The sequence below is a fragment of the Vombatus ursinus genome, unplaced genomic scaffold (assembly GCF_900497805.2).
Source record: "Vombatus ursinus unplaced genomic scaffold, bare-nosed wombat genome assembly UNPS02014833.1, whole genome shotgun sequence".
NCBI classification, from domain to species: Eukaryota; Metazoa; Chordata; class Mammalia; order Diprotodontia; family Vombatidae; genus Vombatus; species Vombatus ursinus.
This window is the reverse complement of record NW_020954611.1, coordinates 1,474,529-1,491,433: the sequence shown is the minus strand read 5'-3', so window position 1 is coordinate 1,491,433 and position 16,905 is coordinate 1,474,529. Positions and strand designations below refer to the sequence as shown.

At 35.4% G+C, this 16,905-nt stretch overlaps 1 protein-coding gene across 2 annotated transcripts in view; it reads right to left on the bottom strand.

Moving 5' to 3' along the window:
• Positions 1-16,905, bottom strand: part of WDR11 (WD repeat domain 11) — an 86,632-nt gene that overhangs the window by 5,681 nt on the left and 64,046 nt on the right. For both annotated transcript variants that reach the window (XM_027839851.1, XM_027839852.1), the window contains exons 20-26: positions 10,424-10,532; positions 7,280-7,342; positions 6,207-6,272; positions 3,655-3,835; positions 2,590-2,685; positions 944-1,109; positions 392-489 (exon numbers count right to left, since the gene is read on the bottom strand). In XM_027839851.1, the coding sequence (XP_027695652.1) occupies positions 392-489; positions 944-1,109; positions 2,590-2,685; positions 3,655-3,835; positions 6,207-6,272; positions 7,280-7,342; positions 10,424-10,532 (779 nt within the window). The remainder of the gene's footprint in view (positions 1-391; positions 490-943; positions 1,110-2,589; positions 2,686-3,654; positions 3,836-6,206; positions 6,273-7,279; positions 7,343-10,423; positions 10,533-16,905) is intronic.

Below are 16,905 nucleotides of genomic sequence, written 5' to 3'. Positions count from 1 at the left end.
AGTTCAGTTTGTTCTCAATTTCAGTATTTGTTCTTTACTGAAAGTAGTGATAATGATACCATTTTTGAGAAATGAAATGTGTTTTGTCTAAGGGAAAGAACATTTCTTTATTACTATTTAACTACTCATTTTTCTACTTTTGCAAATACGGGTGGGTTTATCTGATAAACATAAGTCTATTGCTTTCCTTAATTTTCTAATGATGTAGCCTCTCATTCTATATTTACAAAGGAGGAAGGCATTTTTATAATCAGAAGAACATAAGGGTTTAGAAGAAAGTTACTATTAATATAATTGCACAAAAGTGCTTCCAGCACTAAACGTTTCCATATCCCAAGTCAAAAGCTCAAGGAAATTTTATGTGTAATAATTTGAATTATTAATCACTTACTTTTGCAAGCCATGCTGCTCGATTCCATTCACCGTATGTCTGTAAATAGCGGCAGGCATCAGCAGCTTTGTCTATGAGACAGAGTAACTGAACTCCCTCTAGAAAATAAAGAATAAAAAGAAATCAAATAAAAACTTTCTAAAAATTAGAAAGCTGTTTCTAATTCTTGGAATAAAGAAACTTCATTGAATGTTAAAATCAATATTTAGCTAGATCTTCACATAGTTTGCTGAAGTTTCCATTTTAAAATTTAAAGACAACGTTTAAAGAAAATTCCTTGTATGGTATCACTGCCACTCCCCCAAAGCAACTAATATAGAAGCACAAATATAGATGGAGTCCATAACGGTAAATATAAAACACAAGAATGATGAGTTTTTCTAGTATGCCATTTCTTTTTAATCATTTTCTAAGTATATAAATCACAAAAGACAGATCATAAGACTGTTTTAATCAAACATTTTGCCACAGTCGAATGTCTTGGTTTACCAGAACTTCAGGTCATAGATCACTGGATGAAAGACTACATGATACATACACATGAAACCTTACCTGCCAACTTGCCATTTGCTATCATATTGGTAGCAACCAACTTAATGGTACTCTGAGAAGGGCCAGAGGAGGTGACGGTTGTCACCAAACAAGCTTTCAGTGAATCACAGTAATAGTGCTGGTTATCTGCACTGGTTTCCAAAAGCAACTGCACAGCTCTGTCTGTCTAATAAGTAAAGAAAAAGTTTCTCTAAATACGAGAATTTTCCAGGCAATGTAGGCTTTCTTATTTAGAATTTAATAAATGACTGTTGAAGGATACAGTTTGAAGAGAACTCCTAAGTCTTTAAATAGATTTTACTTATCCAGGCAAGAATGGAACTAAACATGGCATCACTTGAAATTCATGAATAAATATCATGCCTAAGTTTACAGAGGGCTCAAAGCTACCACCATTCAGTTTTGTATGAAAATCATTTAGAGTGGTAAGGATATGTTGGGAAATGAAGGTAAAGTAAAAAGCAAAAGATCTCATCTTTCTTAAAGGAAGGCAAAATACAAAAAACAAAAGAAAATCATTTAAACAAGTAACTTTTTGTTGTTTGGGTGGCGTAGAGAAGTGAGAGGAAGGCATATACCAGGCGTTTCCTCCGCTGATGTAGACAAGGCATTCTGTCTATACTTTATAATCTTGGAGATCTGCCTGCGAGGCTAAGTGCTTGCCCGTGGCCAACGTGTGGGACAGGTCTTCTTGACTCTTTGTTAAATTGCCTCTCTGGTTGACATTTTGTAGATAAGAGATGTATCTTCTCATTAAACTATATGTTTACTTTCCAACAGAATATACTTTCCATTTTTTTCACTCAAAAAGGAACATACAGTAAAGAGGAGATCCTGTCATTCTTAACATATAGGGATTTATTTCAAAGAAACACACTTATACTTGGATGAATTGATGTAAAATGAGCAAAACTAGGAGAACAATTTATACAGTTACAACACTGAAAAATAAGAAACAAAAAACTTGGAATGATGTAATAATAACTCAGATCAATGAAATGACCAGTCAAAACCCCAGTGACAGATGACAAAGGGTGATAGACCCAAGGTACAAATGAGATACATTTTTGGACATGGATAATTTGTGGATATGTTTTGCTAGACTATGATTATTTGTTATAAGGATTGTGTTTTCTTTCTTCACTGAGGAGAGGGTATAAGAATGGAAGCTAATGATTGTTTTGCCAAAAAAAAAGCTAGTATTCATATGGTACTTTTGCAAAGTGCTTTACATATATTATCTGATTTAATTTTCACAACAAACTTGTGAGGTAGATGCTTTGAGGAAACTGAGGCTGAGAGATTATAAGTGAATTACTACTGGTTGCACACTCAGCTAGTAAGCTTTTGAGGTAGAATTTCATCTCTCTCTCATACACACATACATACACATGCGTGCGTATGCACATATATATTAAAAATCAAGTTGTACATAACAGATGAATGATTTAACCTACAATAATAAAATATTTTATAATAATAATTTCACAAAATCTTTTTCTGTTCTATACTGTATACAGCAATGTGTCTCTTTTTTTTCTGGTGTTCAATAAATTCAGAATAAAAAACTAAAAAATATGCGGAGTCTTGAAATAACAATCTCACTTAAATACAAAAACACTCATAAAATTAAAAACGTTCTATACCTGACCCAAAAGAAGAAGCTGGTCTGCGCACTTCCTTGTATGATCATAAGTTGACCGTTTTACTTCTTGTAGATTCACTCTTTCCAGCTGAAATTTCTATAAAACAAAATTATTCACTGAAACTTAGATCATAAGTACATCAGATCGTCAGTATTATAATGTAAAAAATTAAAGCACTTGGTAACACCATTTTATTAAATGTTTCTTTGATTCCTTAGCTATTAAAAGACTTTAAGTGTGTTTGTCCCCATATGAAAAAACTGGCTTATAGATGGTATAAAAATGTTGAGTAAAGCTTTAATTAGATCTAAAATAGCAATGAAGTTCAAAACCAGAAAATTTCAAAGTCAAGAAAAGTAGTGATCTGAAAAAAGAAAATTGCAAGAAACTCCGAGTTAAACATTTGAGAAGCAGGGCCCATGGAACAGAATGCTGCATATACTGCTAGGCAGAGTCACTATGTTTTTTGGTTTTCTCTGTTTTTCCCTGTGACAAGGTAGGATTCAACTGGGTTGGGTGACAGGAGGCTATATCTAGAAATGATTGTAATGTAAAAACCAATAATCAGCAAGTATTTTATCAGCATCTACTATGTGCCAGTCACTATAGAAACAAGGACAAGGATGACACAATCCCTGCCCTCAGGGAGATGAGATTCTCTAAGGGGAGGTAATATATACACATATACGTGTGTACACATATGTATACGAAATGCTTTGTTACACATGAAAAAGCAAGGCCTCTTTGGCTGGATCAAAGAGTGTATGAAGGGAAATACTGATGGCAAACTAGGTTTGAGTCAGCTTGTGAAAGATTTTAAATGCCTATCAGAAGAGTTCATATTTAACCACAGAGGTAAGAGGAAACCACTGGAGTTTAGGGGAAAGTGACACGGTCAAACCTATGCTTTAGTAATATCAATTTGGAAGCTGAGTGGAGGATGGATTAGAGCACAGAGTGATAAGGCAGGGAGATTAATGAGGAGGCTATTACAACAGCCTACTGACATAGTTATAAACATTCAAGATTATAATTTTAAAGAATTTAAAAGAAAAACTATAATACCTGAAAATATGAATTTTCACAGAGTATGTCATAACAAATATCCAGTGGGTTGGTCACTTTTTCCTGAGGCAGGGAAATATTATCACTGTCTGCTGTGCTCTCTGATTTCTCCTGGGATAAACTGTGCAAATAGTGGGCAGCAACAGTCCAGAAATGCAGCTCTGATTCATCACCGTACAGCCTGAGAAGTGAAAAGCAAAGCCAGTGCACAGATACATATGAACAATAGATTTTCATAAAGCCTCAGCCCCTTCATACCACCCAGCAGCACATGAACCTACAACATACCTGGGCTGCCATCAACAGACCTCCTTCACAAAATTCAATGGGCAGCTTGACTCAGTGGGTAGCTATAAGAATGGCAAGTCTTTTAAACATATCCTACTTCTCTGCTACTACCTGCCTTCACTTCCAGGTTTAAATTTATGCCTCTTCTGGTCCAAGGAAGAATCCTTTTAACAGAGTTCTACAGCTAGACACATGTAATTGATCACAATTCATTTATAGTTGAAAAAAGTGCTGGACTTGCAGAAAGAAATGGGTTCTATCAACAGCACTTTCTGGCTATTATGACTAGGAGCAAGGAAATTATCCTCTCTTTGAGTTTCAGTCTCTCCATCTGCACAATGGAAGTAATAATGGAGGTAATATCTACCTCACAGCATGGTTGCAAGGATCAAATGACATAATGTATAAAGGGCATTGCAAATCTTAAATGTCAACTTTTAAATCTAGAAAGCTATCAGATTTGAATTTGGCCTTTCAGTGAATATCCTGAATTAATTTCTTTAAGTATTGACTGATTTGATTTCCTTGCTACCCAAAGGATTCTCCAAAGTCTTTTCCAGGACCCCACCAAATTCAATATCCTTACGCTCCTCCCTCCCCCTACCTGCTATTTGTGTGGAGGGCACCGTTATCCTTCCAATCATTCAGGTAACACAACCTCACTGTATGCCTCACCTTCTCACTCACTCACTCACTCACTCCACATATCCAATCAATACTGTACTGCTGTTTGGAACTCCACAGCACCCCTCACACAGCTGATTCCTGTTAAGCCCTCATCACCTTTCACCTTGACTATATAGCAATAGCTTCCTAATTGGTCTTCATGCCTCAAGTTTTAATCTATTCAAATCCACTTTTCTTAAGGTTCAGATCAGACTATGTCAACTCCAGTGGCTCCCCAGAATGGGCAGTCCATGAGAAGAGAAACTGTTTTTATCTCTCCCGTGCTCAGCACAGTGCTTTGCATACAGTAAGTGTTTAGTAAATATTGTCATTGTTGATGCTTGTTAGCTATTACCTCCCTCTGGAGCAAATATAAACTCTTCAGTTGGGCATTTCAAATCCTTCGCAACCAAGCTCAGCCCCAACCTACCATTCCAGCCTTATTATGGATTACTCTCCTTTATGGGCTTTATAAGTCTAGCCAAACTGGCCTTCTTATTGTTCTTCATAAATAAAACTCCACCTCTGATCTCTGTACCTCAGCACTGGCTAACCCTTATGCTTGGAGTACCCTCTATACTCACCCTTGCTTCTGCTAATTCCTAGTTTCTATCAAGATTCAATTCAACTGCCACCTTCTACAAGAAGCCTTTCCCAATCTCCCTTATTGCATCCCCTGCCCCTACCCAATCACATTTGTTTATATATGCCTATATATGTAGGCACATACTGTTTCTCTAACAATGAGCTGGAATTGTTTCACTTGACAAAAGTCAATGTTGCAAGGGCTACAGAAAGACAAGCACACAAATACAAAATTGATGGAACTATGAAATGGGTGCAAATATTCTGGAAAACCATTTGGAATTATGCTAAGAAAGTGACCAAAAACCCCTATCTACCTACTCGGAGTCCGACTGTTAGGCATATAACCTAAGGAAGTCAAAGACAAAGAAAAGTCCTATATTCACCAAAATATTCACAGCATCACTTTTTGTGATAGCATACAACTGAAAATAAAATTATGGTACAAGAGTATAATAGAATATTAATGCTCCATAAGTAATGATGAATATGAAGAATTCAGAGAAGTATGGGAAGACTTACACCAACTGATGTAAGCAGATTAGGAAACAATGTCAAAAGAAAAAAAACTGAAAGTGAATGCTGTCTAATAATAATGACTAAGCTTGGTCCCTGAAAAGAGATGAGAAAATACATATATTCTCCTTCACTGCAGAGGTCAGAGAATATTGTGTATCATGTCACACATATTTTATGTGTTCTGATTTAACTACATTTTTCTTTTTAAATCTTTGTTAAAAGGGCCAGCACTCTAGGTAGCAGAAGGAGGAAATACATTCAAAAATTAATAAAACAAAAGTAAATGAATAAATTAGCAGTGATCTAAAACTTCTCTAAGTTAACAAGAGGATTTATGTCATAACTAAATGAAGGCACTGAGTCAGATGATATCTGATGTTTCTTCCAACTCTGGATACTATGGCTCGTAAAAAAACTCAAAGAAAAACAAAAGCAAAATTATTCATTGGGCCTAGTCTGAAGATTACAAAAATCCATCAAGTATACAATGTTACCTTGCAACAAGCAGGCATCTCTGCAAAACTGTAAATTCAGGATCAAGTAAGAGCCTCTTTAGATCGCTGCAAATAGGAAACCATATCAACAGAAGACAGAAAATTTGAGTTAAACAGTAGGGGAATAAGAATTCCAAGTTGTTGGAAGAAAGTTACTAGACACATATTTTTGTAGTAAAAAATCCTATGCAAAATAAGTAGATTCAGAACCTGAGAAAGACAAAGAAATTATGATTCCATAACTCTGAAACTTCACCAAAGCTTAAACTTAGATATTTAAGTACACTTAGATATTTAAGTACAAATTCCACACTTTGCCCGCTTGGTAATTCATACCTGGAATGTACATTTTAGGGTGGGTGTTGTAGTCCCTATAAGCTACTGCATGGTGCTATAAGATTCTCTTCACATTGGTTAACTATTGTAATATTTCAAATTCATGATTTACAAAAAGATAGTAAAATTATAGGAATAACATAATTATTGGTATAATTATTATTTTGACAATTTTCAGGCATAGAATATGCAAAGAACAGTAAATGTCAGTATTGTTTTTGAAATTGTTCTAGGTCATCTGAAGAAGAAAGCAACGGTGTTAATATAACTAAATGTGAGCTTTATCCTTTATTAATCCAAGTCAAACAAGGGCAGAGATTTTTTTAAAAAATCTGTATTAGTTTCAAATATAAACAATAGTATCTAGATATTGATATTAAGATATTTTGAATGATGAAACATAACAAATCCAAGCACAATTAAATTACTAAATAACAATTCTATAGGCCAATGTCTATAATAAACAAAAGGAATTCATTTTAATTTTTACTAACTTCCTACAAACTTTCTATTTCTATGATATTATCAGAGCAATTTAATACTGAAATATTAACTTGCTTACTATAGATTTCTCTGTCACAGCAGAAATGACAAAATCAAGTTTTCTAAAGGAGCTGGTTCTCAAGAAACAAAATATTTTATACTTACAGTAGTATAAAATTTAGAAAATAAATTACCCTGCATTGCTCTTTCACAGTTTCATTTCTTCAAACAAAATATACTTAAAGAATGCTTACTTAGACAACGAATTCAACTGTTCTTGAAGCTGATTTTTAACATCTTCATTTTCTGGATAGTCACTGTAGAAAAGATTTGAAATTAATATATTTTCTCATAAGCCACAATTATCTAATTCTTAACTACAGTATACATGCACATGGCCAGTTCATATGAAAACCTATTTAAAGAAAATATTTGTGAGTATTTTCTGCAAGATATTTATTAGGGCCTTTGAGCTCACACATGGTACGTGTCTCAAGAAAAGAATTCTATACTGATCTATCAGTGTAGAAACAAAAGGAAATAAGGTAGTTTGGTTTTTGATGAAGTCACTACTGGCTCTTCATGAGCATTATGACTTTCTTTTCTAAATGTTCACTAACAATCCCTATAAAAATATTTTAGAATTTTGCCAGGAAAGGAATTCAAGGGCCTATATTTTCTGGGTTCCATTTTCTTCCCTTTCTGAAGGGTGGGACAAATATTTGTTTGGTTTATTTACATCATTCTCCATGATCTTTTAAGTATCACAGATAGATTTAACAGAATGGGAGGAGGTTGAAAAATATTTTGACAGTAACAGTCAAGATTTGTTGAAATTAAAGGAAAGAAATTTGGGAATTCTTTTTTAAAGTCAGAGTTCAGAATACAATTCAAAATTAAACTCTTATAATGCCCCATTAGAAATTTTACTCTTTCTAGAGAACCTTCTGAGCATAGTTTCAACAAAAAATTAAAATATCAACAACCTATTTAATCTTACCTAACATTTTTACAATATATTTTTATTTTGTTAAATATTTCCCAATTACATTAATTTTTTTATTCATTTTTTAAAATTCTGAGTTCCAAATTCTCTCCCTCCCTCCTACTCTTCTCCCACTCATTGAGTAGGCAAGCAATATGATAGTGATTATACACGTGAAGTCATGCAAAACATGTTTGTATATGAGCCATATTGCAAAAGAAAGCAAAAAAAAGAAGAAAAAGAAAGTGAAAAAATATGCTTCACTGTGCCTCAGAGTTCTTTAGTTCTCTCTCTGGAGGTAGATAGCATTTTTTACCATGAGTCCTTTGGAATTATCTTGGATCATTGTATTGCTGAAAATAGCTAAGTCATTCACAGTTGATCACCATACAGTATTGCTGTTATTGTGTACAATGTTCTCCTGGTTCTGCTCACTTCACTTTGCATCAGTTTGTGTAAGTCTTTCCAGGTTTTTCTGAAAACCACCTGCTTGTCATTTCTTATAGCATAATAGTATTCTGTTATAATCATATACCACAACTTTTTCAGCCATTCTCCAAATCCATGGGCATCTCCTCAATTTCCAATTCTTTGCCAGCACAAAACTAGCTGCTATAAATATGTTTGTACAGGTAGATCCTTTTGACCTAGTAGTGGTATTGCTGAATCAAAGGATATTCACAGTTTAAAGCCATTTGAGCATAGGCCCATATTGTTCTCCAGAATAGTTGGACTAGTTCACAACTCCACCAACAGTGCATTATTGTCCCAATGTTTCCACATCCCTTTCAGCATTTGTTATTTTCCTTTTGTGTTATATTAGCCAATCTGACAGGTATGAGGTGGTATCTCAGAGTTATTTTAATTTGCAATTCTATAGTTGATAGTGATTTGGAACATTTTTTGATGTGATTATTGATAGCTCTGATTTCTTTTTCTGAAAACTACCTGTTCATATCCTTTGATCATTTATTAACTGGAGAATGGCTTTTATTTTTATAAATCTGGCTTAGTTTCCTATATGTTTGCGAAATGAGGCCTTTATCAGAAAAATGTTGTAAACATTTTGTTCCCAGTTTCCTGCTTTCCCTCTAATTTTGGCTGAAGTGGTTTTCTTTCTGCACAACCTTTCTGATTTCATTTTACTTCCCATGATCCTCTTTATCTCACAGTAAATTTTTCTATGCTCCCTAACTTACTTATGATATCACCCTTTATATCTAGATCAGTTATCCATTTTGATCTTATTTTGCTACGTGGTGTGAGATGTTGGTCTATGTCAAGTTTTTTCCAAACTACTTTCCGATTTTTTTCCCAGCAATTTTTGTCAAATGCTTATGTTAAAGCTTGGATCCTTGGGTTTATCAAACACTAGATTACTATGCTCATTTACTACTATGTATTGTGTATCAAATCTATTCAACTGATCCACTATTCTATTTCTTAGTACCAGACTGTTTTCATGATTACTGCTTTATTATATAGTTTGAAATCTGGCACTGCTAGGCTGCTTCCTCCACACGTGAACTCTAGGCTAGCCTCCATTATTGTGTCAAAGACATCTCTTTCTGACTTCCTAAGTTACCTTGGGCTGGAAGAATGTCTCACTCTGACCTTTTGTTGGTTTTGTCATCCCAGAAATTGATTTGAGGCATTACTTTTAAATTGTTTGGAGGGGAATGTTGGGAGAGCTCAGTTGAGTACTTCCTCTACTTGGTCATCTTGGTTCTGACTCTAGGAGTCTTAGCTAACATTTTTAATGTCTGCTTTTAACCTAAATAAACTTATTTTTTTGCCTCATGGGAGAAAAAATAGCCTCAATAAATAATTTTTGTTATGGGATTTTAAAGAAGAAAATGAATATTTCATGAAGACCAGGTATGCTTTCATTATACCTTTGTGGACAGTCAGCAACTATGCAATCTATGTAAATAAATTATTTAGAGATCCCTAAGAGAAATCTCTACTGTCCTATGCTGAATATCACTCACTTATGTCTTTTATCTTCTGTATCACCTACAATACTATAGGTATTCAATAAATAAAGGCTTACTTAACAATCTCAAAATCAGTCTCATTATGAATGATTTTTAATAAATGGGCCCCAAATTTTTGTTTAGCCTACAAAGTCTTCACTATCCCAACTCACACTCCTTTCCATACATTCTAAGTCCTCTGACTACCCAATATTAAGAAACTACAAACATCTTAAACATCTGAGAGCAATAAATGTACTGACAATTCCCATTTAACCTTGTCCCCAAGCTTCTATTACACTATTTCATATTTCTTTACTTTATTCCCTTAGTCTCCTTATTTCTTTTAGGCCCTACACATGTGAGCCAATTTTATGACTTCCTTCAAACACTGAATAAAAACTAGGAAAAAATAAATGAAAATGTAAAAGCCTTACACATGTGAAATGTCCAAAGAATACTGTTCATTCCATGGCTGGTGTAGCAAGAATGCTTTTAAAGCTAAGGCAGCCCTTGGAACAAGGAGATACGGACACCACACAGGTTCTGAAAGAAAAAAAAAATAAAAGCTTTCTTTCCCAAATGTAAAAAGTGCACACAAACTCTTAATGTTAAATATATATACCTTAAGGACAACATACTAGTGGACATTTAAGTCACTATAGCTAAATGGCATCTTGTACACAATTTATTTGAAGGTACATCAATATACCAAATAACTATGATCTTAATCTATCCTGCAATCAAACCTCTTTTCTTCAATGTTGGTGACACATCTATTATTTTGTCCAGACCTATGATTTTACCAATGTGGAGAACCCCAAATGTAGAAATACTTTCTATTGATGTAGATAATGAAGGCTTATAGTCTTTGAGGTTTGCCTCAAAGTGAGAGGTTAAGTAACTTATTCACGGTCACATACCAAATATGTGTCAGAGGAAGAACTTGAATCCAGGTTTTCCTGACCCCAAGGTTGTCCCCTTGTCTATTTTACCACACTGTGTCTCATAACACAATTATTAGCATACTTTTATGTGTTTAACATCTATTTAGAAAAAGGAACTATTTTCCTAACAGCAATAATAATTCACATTTGATACCTCTTTATGAAATATAAGGGGCTTTTCTCACAAAGCCCCTATGTGATAGATAGCATAAGCATTTCTCTCATTTTACATATGAAGAAATCGGCTTATTTAAGACAATGCTCCAGATAATAAGACCCACCCCTCACAAGCTACACTTCCCCCTGCCTTGAATCTATCTCTCTTCATCTTGTACTACCCTTTATTGAGGTCTCTTAAATAAATAAAATTTATATGACTGTTCATTTTATTGCCTAGATTTCCACCAGGAGGTGATCCTATCTTTCAACTCACCATGTTCTTGCTCCATGATGTTTAATTCTGATCATAATCTCTTGCCTTTTCATCCCTTATGGTGTCTTGTTCCTTCTAAACTTAGATTTTATCCTTACCTTGACCTCCAGCTCCTCAATGTCCTTTCATATTCTTCTAGGCTCTTGCTCTTGCTCTGGATTCACTTTCTACTCTTCATTCTTTTTCTATAGTTAACTAGTTCAACTGTGTACTTACTCCCATCACAAGTCCCTTGTCTTACCACTGTTACCTTACACTTGCAATCCTCATATCTGGGTTATCTCCCATGCAGCTGAATGCTCCTGGAAGTCATGCCCTTGTGCCAACCACCCTCGACTCAGCCTCTCACTGAGGTAAATATTTAGAACAAAATCAAAAGACTGGAAAAAAAAAAAAGACAATATAAGATATCTGATATAAAAAATAACTCGTGAGGAAAATAGATCAAGGGGAGATCACTGATGGATTAAATGGATTCCCTGAAAACCATAATTAAAAAACAAAGAAATTGGGCACTATATTTCAGGAACTAATAAATGAAAACTGTCCAGAACTATAGAACTAGAGGGCAAAGTAAAGATTGAAAGAATCCACCAATTACCTCCTGAAAGAAACTCTAAAAAGAAAGTTCCAGGAATGTAATGGCCAAGACCCAGAGCTCCCATGTCAAAGAAAGAATACTGCAAACATCCAGAAAGAAAGTTCAAATACCAAGCAACAACAGTTAGGATCCTAAGAGATGGCAGCTTCAATCATAAGTGTAAAGAAATCTTGAAATACGATATTCCAAAAGACAAAGTGACTTACAACCAAAAAAGTTGATTATACCAAAAGCAGATTATAATTCCAGTGGGGAAAATGAACCTTTACTGGATGAGAGGATCTTGAAGCATTTCTGATGAAAAGAAGTGAGGAGGAAATCTGAAGTACCAACACAGAATTAAGAGGAACTCAGAAAGATTTATTTTATTTGAGTCATTGGAAGAGGCTATACAATGATGAAGGGCTAAGAAGAAACCAGTATTTCTGCAGAACATTAATGAATTTAGAGTAAGTTAAATAAGAAAAACAGGGAACCTTGGGTAAATTAGTTTTTTCTAAGGGTTTTAAAAGGCAAGAGAGAAAGGAAGGTAAAAAGTATATTAGTGTTAGGAAAGAGGAAGTGGTTGGAACTTGCTATTTTTCTGGAATGGGTGCTATTTAACTGGAAAGGGTGAGAAGAGCAAAGAAACAAGGAAGAAGAGATTGTGGGTGCAGTCACATGATGAAAACTCACTCTTACATGAAATAGACAAGGGAAAGTTAAATGCACAACAATCTGTTGTAGAAACACATCAATCTCAACAGGGAAACAAATGAGGATAGTTGGAAGGCGTTATGAGTGAGGATAATACCAGGGAGGGAATAATCTTAAACAAAACAAAATTATTGATCCTGAATGAGGGATTAAAAGAAAAAAAAAAGAAACTAAATCTAAAGGGTGGGGGGGGGTAATTTTAGATTTCCTGTAGTTGGAGAACTGCTGAATAGATTATATATGAATACAATAAAATATTATTGTGCCACAAATAATGACAAAAAAGATAGTCTCAAATAATCCTAGGTAGCATGAAATAATGCAAAGTGAAGTGAGCAAAACTAGTAAAACAATTAATACAAGTACACGAAGATTATAAAGAAAAACAACTCTGAAAAGTTAAGAACTCTATCTAATTTAATGCAATGACCAGCCATGTCTTCAGAGGACCTATGATGAAGCATGTTGCTTTCCTCCAGGCAGAAAACTGATGGTCTCAAGGTGCAGAAAGAAATGTAAATTTTTGGACATGGCTAGCGTGTAGATTTGTTTTGTGTGACCAGGCTTATTTGTCACAGAGTTCGGGCTTTTTTTTTTCCTTCTCTTGGTTTTTAATTAAGGCAAAAGGTTTTGAGGACAAGTGGAGGTTACTAATAGTAATACCAAAAAAGAGGGACACTGAAACGTTTCTTCAAAATGAAGAGCAGAAGTTCAGAAAGAAGTATAGACCAGGAGGACAGTTTTGAAAATAATATGTGGAATTTATTATATGCTTTTAAAAAAGAAGCGAGTAGTTCATGGGTAATTCAAAGTAATTCATGAAATTGTGAATTTTGTTGTTGTTGTTCTACTGTATATATGCTGTGTAATGCTCTTCTTTATCATCTTCAGAATTAATTTTTTAAAAATTATATGTGTATGGCCTTATCAAGTAAAAGGGCTACTTCTCTATCAGAAATCAGAGGGTGATGTTCTGGGATGAAGAAAAAGGGAAAAGAGCAATATCATGGGGATGCCAACTTTTTTTTTTCCCCCAGGACAGTAACACGTTAGACCCTAGGCTGAAGGTGAGAAAAAGAGTTATGCGAGACTTGATGAACGAAGAGAAAATTTGGAATAGCTTCTGTGGAGGATGGGACAAAGAATCAATTAGGGAAGAGTAAAAGGAGTGTCATGTTTCTATGAAGGCCCAGTTGGAGGCAGACAACATAAATTTGTATTGCAGCCAGACAGCTCAATTGTATGACCTCTTCTAGCTCTATACAGCAATGCCATGAGTAGCAGGAGAGGTCAATGGTGAGAGTAATCAAAGGCTGGGGTTTGGCAAGAGATGAGCAGAACTAGGCCAAAGAGGCAAGATATTCAAAATGAGAGGACAATGTCAAGTTGAACCTGTTAATTACATGTTTGAGACCAGGAAAGAAAGGAAGTCATATGAGGGGGAACAGCCTGAGAAGTTCTGAGGAGCGGCGGGGATTGGAGGTCACAATGAGGGTGAAGAGGTTTAGGAGGAATAATAGGAAGAGGCTGAATAATAGACAGGAAGTGATTGAGAAGTTTTTGATTATGGAAATAAAACTCTTAGGGTTAGTGGTGAAATCCAGGGTATAAACATTTCTGTCTGTGGCTGAGATAGACGAGGAGGTCATGGGATTTAAGGAGACTAAGGAACTGAAAGGTTGGATTTTTGAGAGCGCACTGACACGAATGTTGAAGTCCCCTGTTATAAAGGTAGAAGAGAGAGAGAAGAGAAGAAACCAGTGAGTCAGATACCAAACTTAAACAAGGAGGAGATGGCCTCAATTCAGTGTGTATGGATAATGAATCCATTGGCTTTCAAGATAATGTTCCCTCCTGTTTCTCCTTCCTATCCACCTGTTGTTTTCATTCTCACTCTATTCTCAGTCCTTAGCACAATGCTTAGCACATAATAAGTGCTTAATACATTTTAAAAAATTCTTTCATTCATTCCCACTCCCTAAAGAAGGTCCCCCATAGTTCTGTCAGGGGCTGCATTGTTTTCTCTTTGCAAACCCTCCTTTGATTGAGTCTATCTTATTCCATGGGTTCAACTATTATCTTTATATAGAAATTACTCAAATTTATTTATTCAGATCCATATCTCTCCCCTAAATTTCAGTCCCAAATCTCCAACTGCCTGATGAGGTCTCTTGCTGAGAACTGCCTCTTCTCCCCTCCACATGTCAAATCATTCAGACATTTTCCTCCACTACCTCCTCCTTCACACTACTTCCTCTTTCACTCCAGTCTCAAATGAAGAGGTAGTCCTCTTTGAAAAAGCAAACCCTTGTACATGTACCCTTGATCCATCCACTCCTGACCTCTCCAACTTCTTGTCCCCACTATTATCTCCACTGTCTCTCTTATCTTCACTATCTCCCTATCTACTGGCTCCCGCTGCCTATAAATATACCTTCCCCCACTTTGTTTTTTTTTTTTAAGCCCTCCCTTGATTCTATTACTTCAGCTAGTTATCTTATACCTCTTCTCCCCTTAATGGCCAAACTCCTGGAGAAAGTTGTCCATTCTAGATGCCTGTACTTTCTCTCCTCTCACTCACTGCTGAAACCTCTGCAATTTGGCTTCTCAACCCATCAATCAAAACTTCCCTCTCCAAAGTTACCATTGTTTTTCTTAATTTCCAAATCTAATGGCATTTCCTTGATCCTGAATTCTCCTGACCTCTCAGTAGATTATCTTTTATCTACTTTATTATATGTTCCTAGTTATTTATGTATTGTCTTCTCCACTAGAACGTAAGCTCCTTGAGGACAGAAGCTGTTTTTGTGCCTTTGTCTGTAACCCCAGCACTGCGCTCAGCACACAGTAAAAGCTCAATAAATACTTGGTAACATGACTTGATTGTTGTACACTTCCCCTTACATCTCCCGTTGTCACACAACACTCTGCACACTCAAAATAGGACAGATTATCTTCTCCCTTTAATTTCTCCTCTACCTAACTTCTTTAATTTTGCTGATGAAACAATCCTCCCCAGGCACCTATGTTCAAAATATCAGAATTATCTGTGATTCTTCTTCCCTTATCCTTATCCTCACTCCATATTCATTTACAAGGTCTTGCTAATTCCTCTCCCCAAAGTCTTTCACGTCTGCCTCCCCCTCTTGACTCACAGGACCATCACCCTTGTTCAAGTCATTCTTACTTTCTGCACAGATTATTGGAAGAATCTCTGACCTGGTCTCCCTACTGCCATCCTCTCCCTTCTCTAATCCATCTTCTATACAGCTGCCAAAATAATCTAACAAAGACACAGGTTTCACCATATTTGTCTCTCTTGGTCAAAAACTTGTTAATGAAACATAAGACTCATCATCTAGCGCAGCAATTCAAAGATGAATACTTTTTTGTCAAAAGGGAAGAAGATTGATGTTTTCAGAGCACATGACAAACAAATTAAATATTTATATAAATATTGTTGGAACAAAAAGTCCTCATGTCACAAATAACGATAAGATTGATAACAGATCATCAGATTTGTTGAGTATAACCAAAAGTGATTTATCTCACAACAAAACCTATGGAATGAGTAAGACCTAATTGTAGCTTTAGAAGATTTTCCTCACTGGCAGTAACTACATGAACTAGATCAACAAGTCAAATGGATATGTTTACAGAAACAGAGAGGTTTATGACAGCAATTAAAGAATAGTTAATTTCCCTCAGAAATTACAGGAAAATTATTCTTAAAAAGCCCAGATTTACCAAATGATGTAATTTTAAGCAACGTTTAAAAAAAGGGAGGTCATGTAAATTAAGCAAAAGGGAGAAATGCACAATATATTACTACAGTTTGCAAAATTTTAAGATCTACAAAGAATAATCAAAATTATATACCAGTGAGCTCACTATATAAACTAACAGACAATTTATCTATTATACACACTTGGAATCTCTCTTTCTCTCCACCAAACATCTTTGAGAATGCCACAAACTGTACTGGAAACAGATCATTACAGCATAAAAAGCTTTGCTCCCCACCATCAGGTGTCAAGTGGGGTCAGAACATACCACCTGCTGCCCATACCTGCCAGAACAGAGCAAGACCACCTGCCATAGAGTTAAGCCTCCCTCTGTGCACCTCTCCCCCACCAAAACTCTGGCCTGATTTATTCTGCAATGTTTAGTATACTCTTATCCCTAGTAAGTCTCCCGATCCCAGTGACATTGAACCACCAACTGCCAAAGAAGCAATTCTCT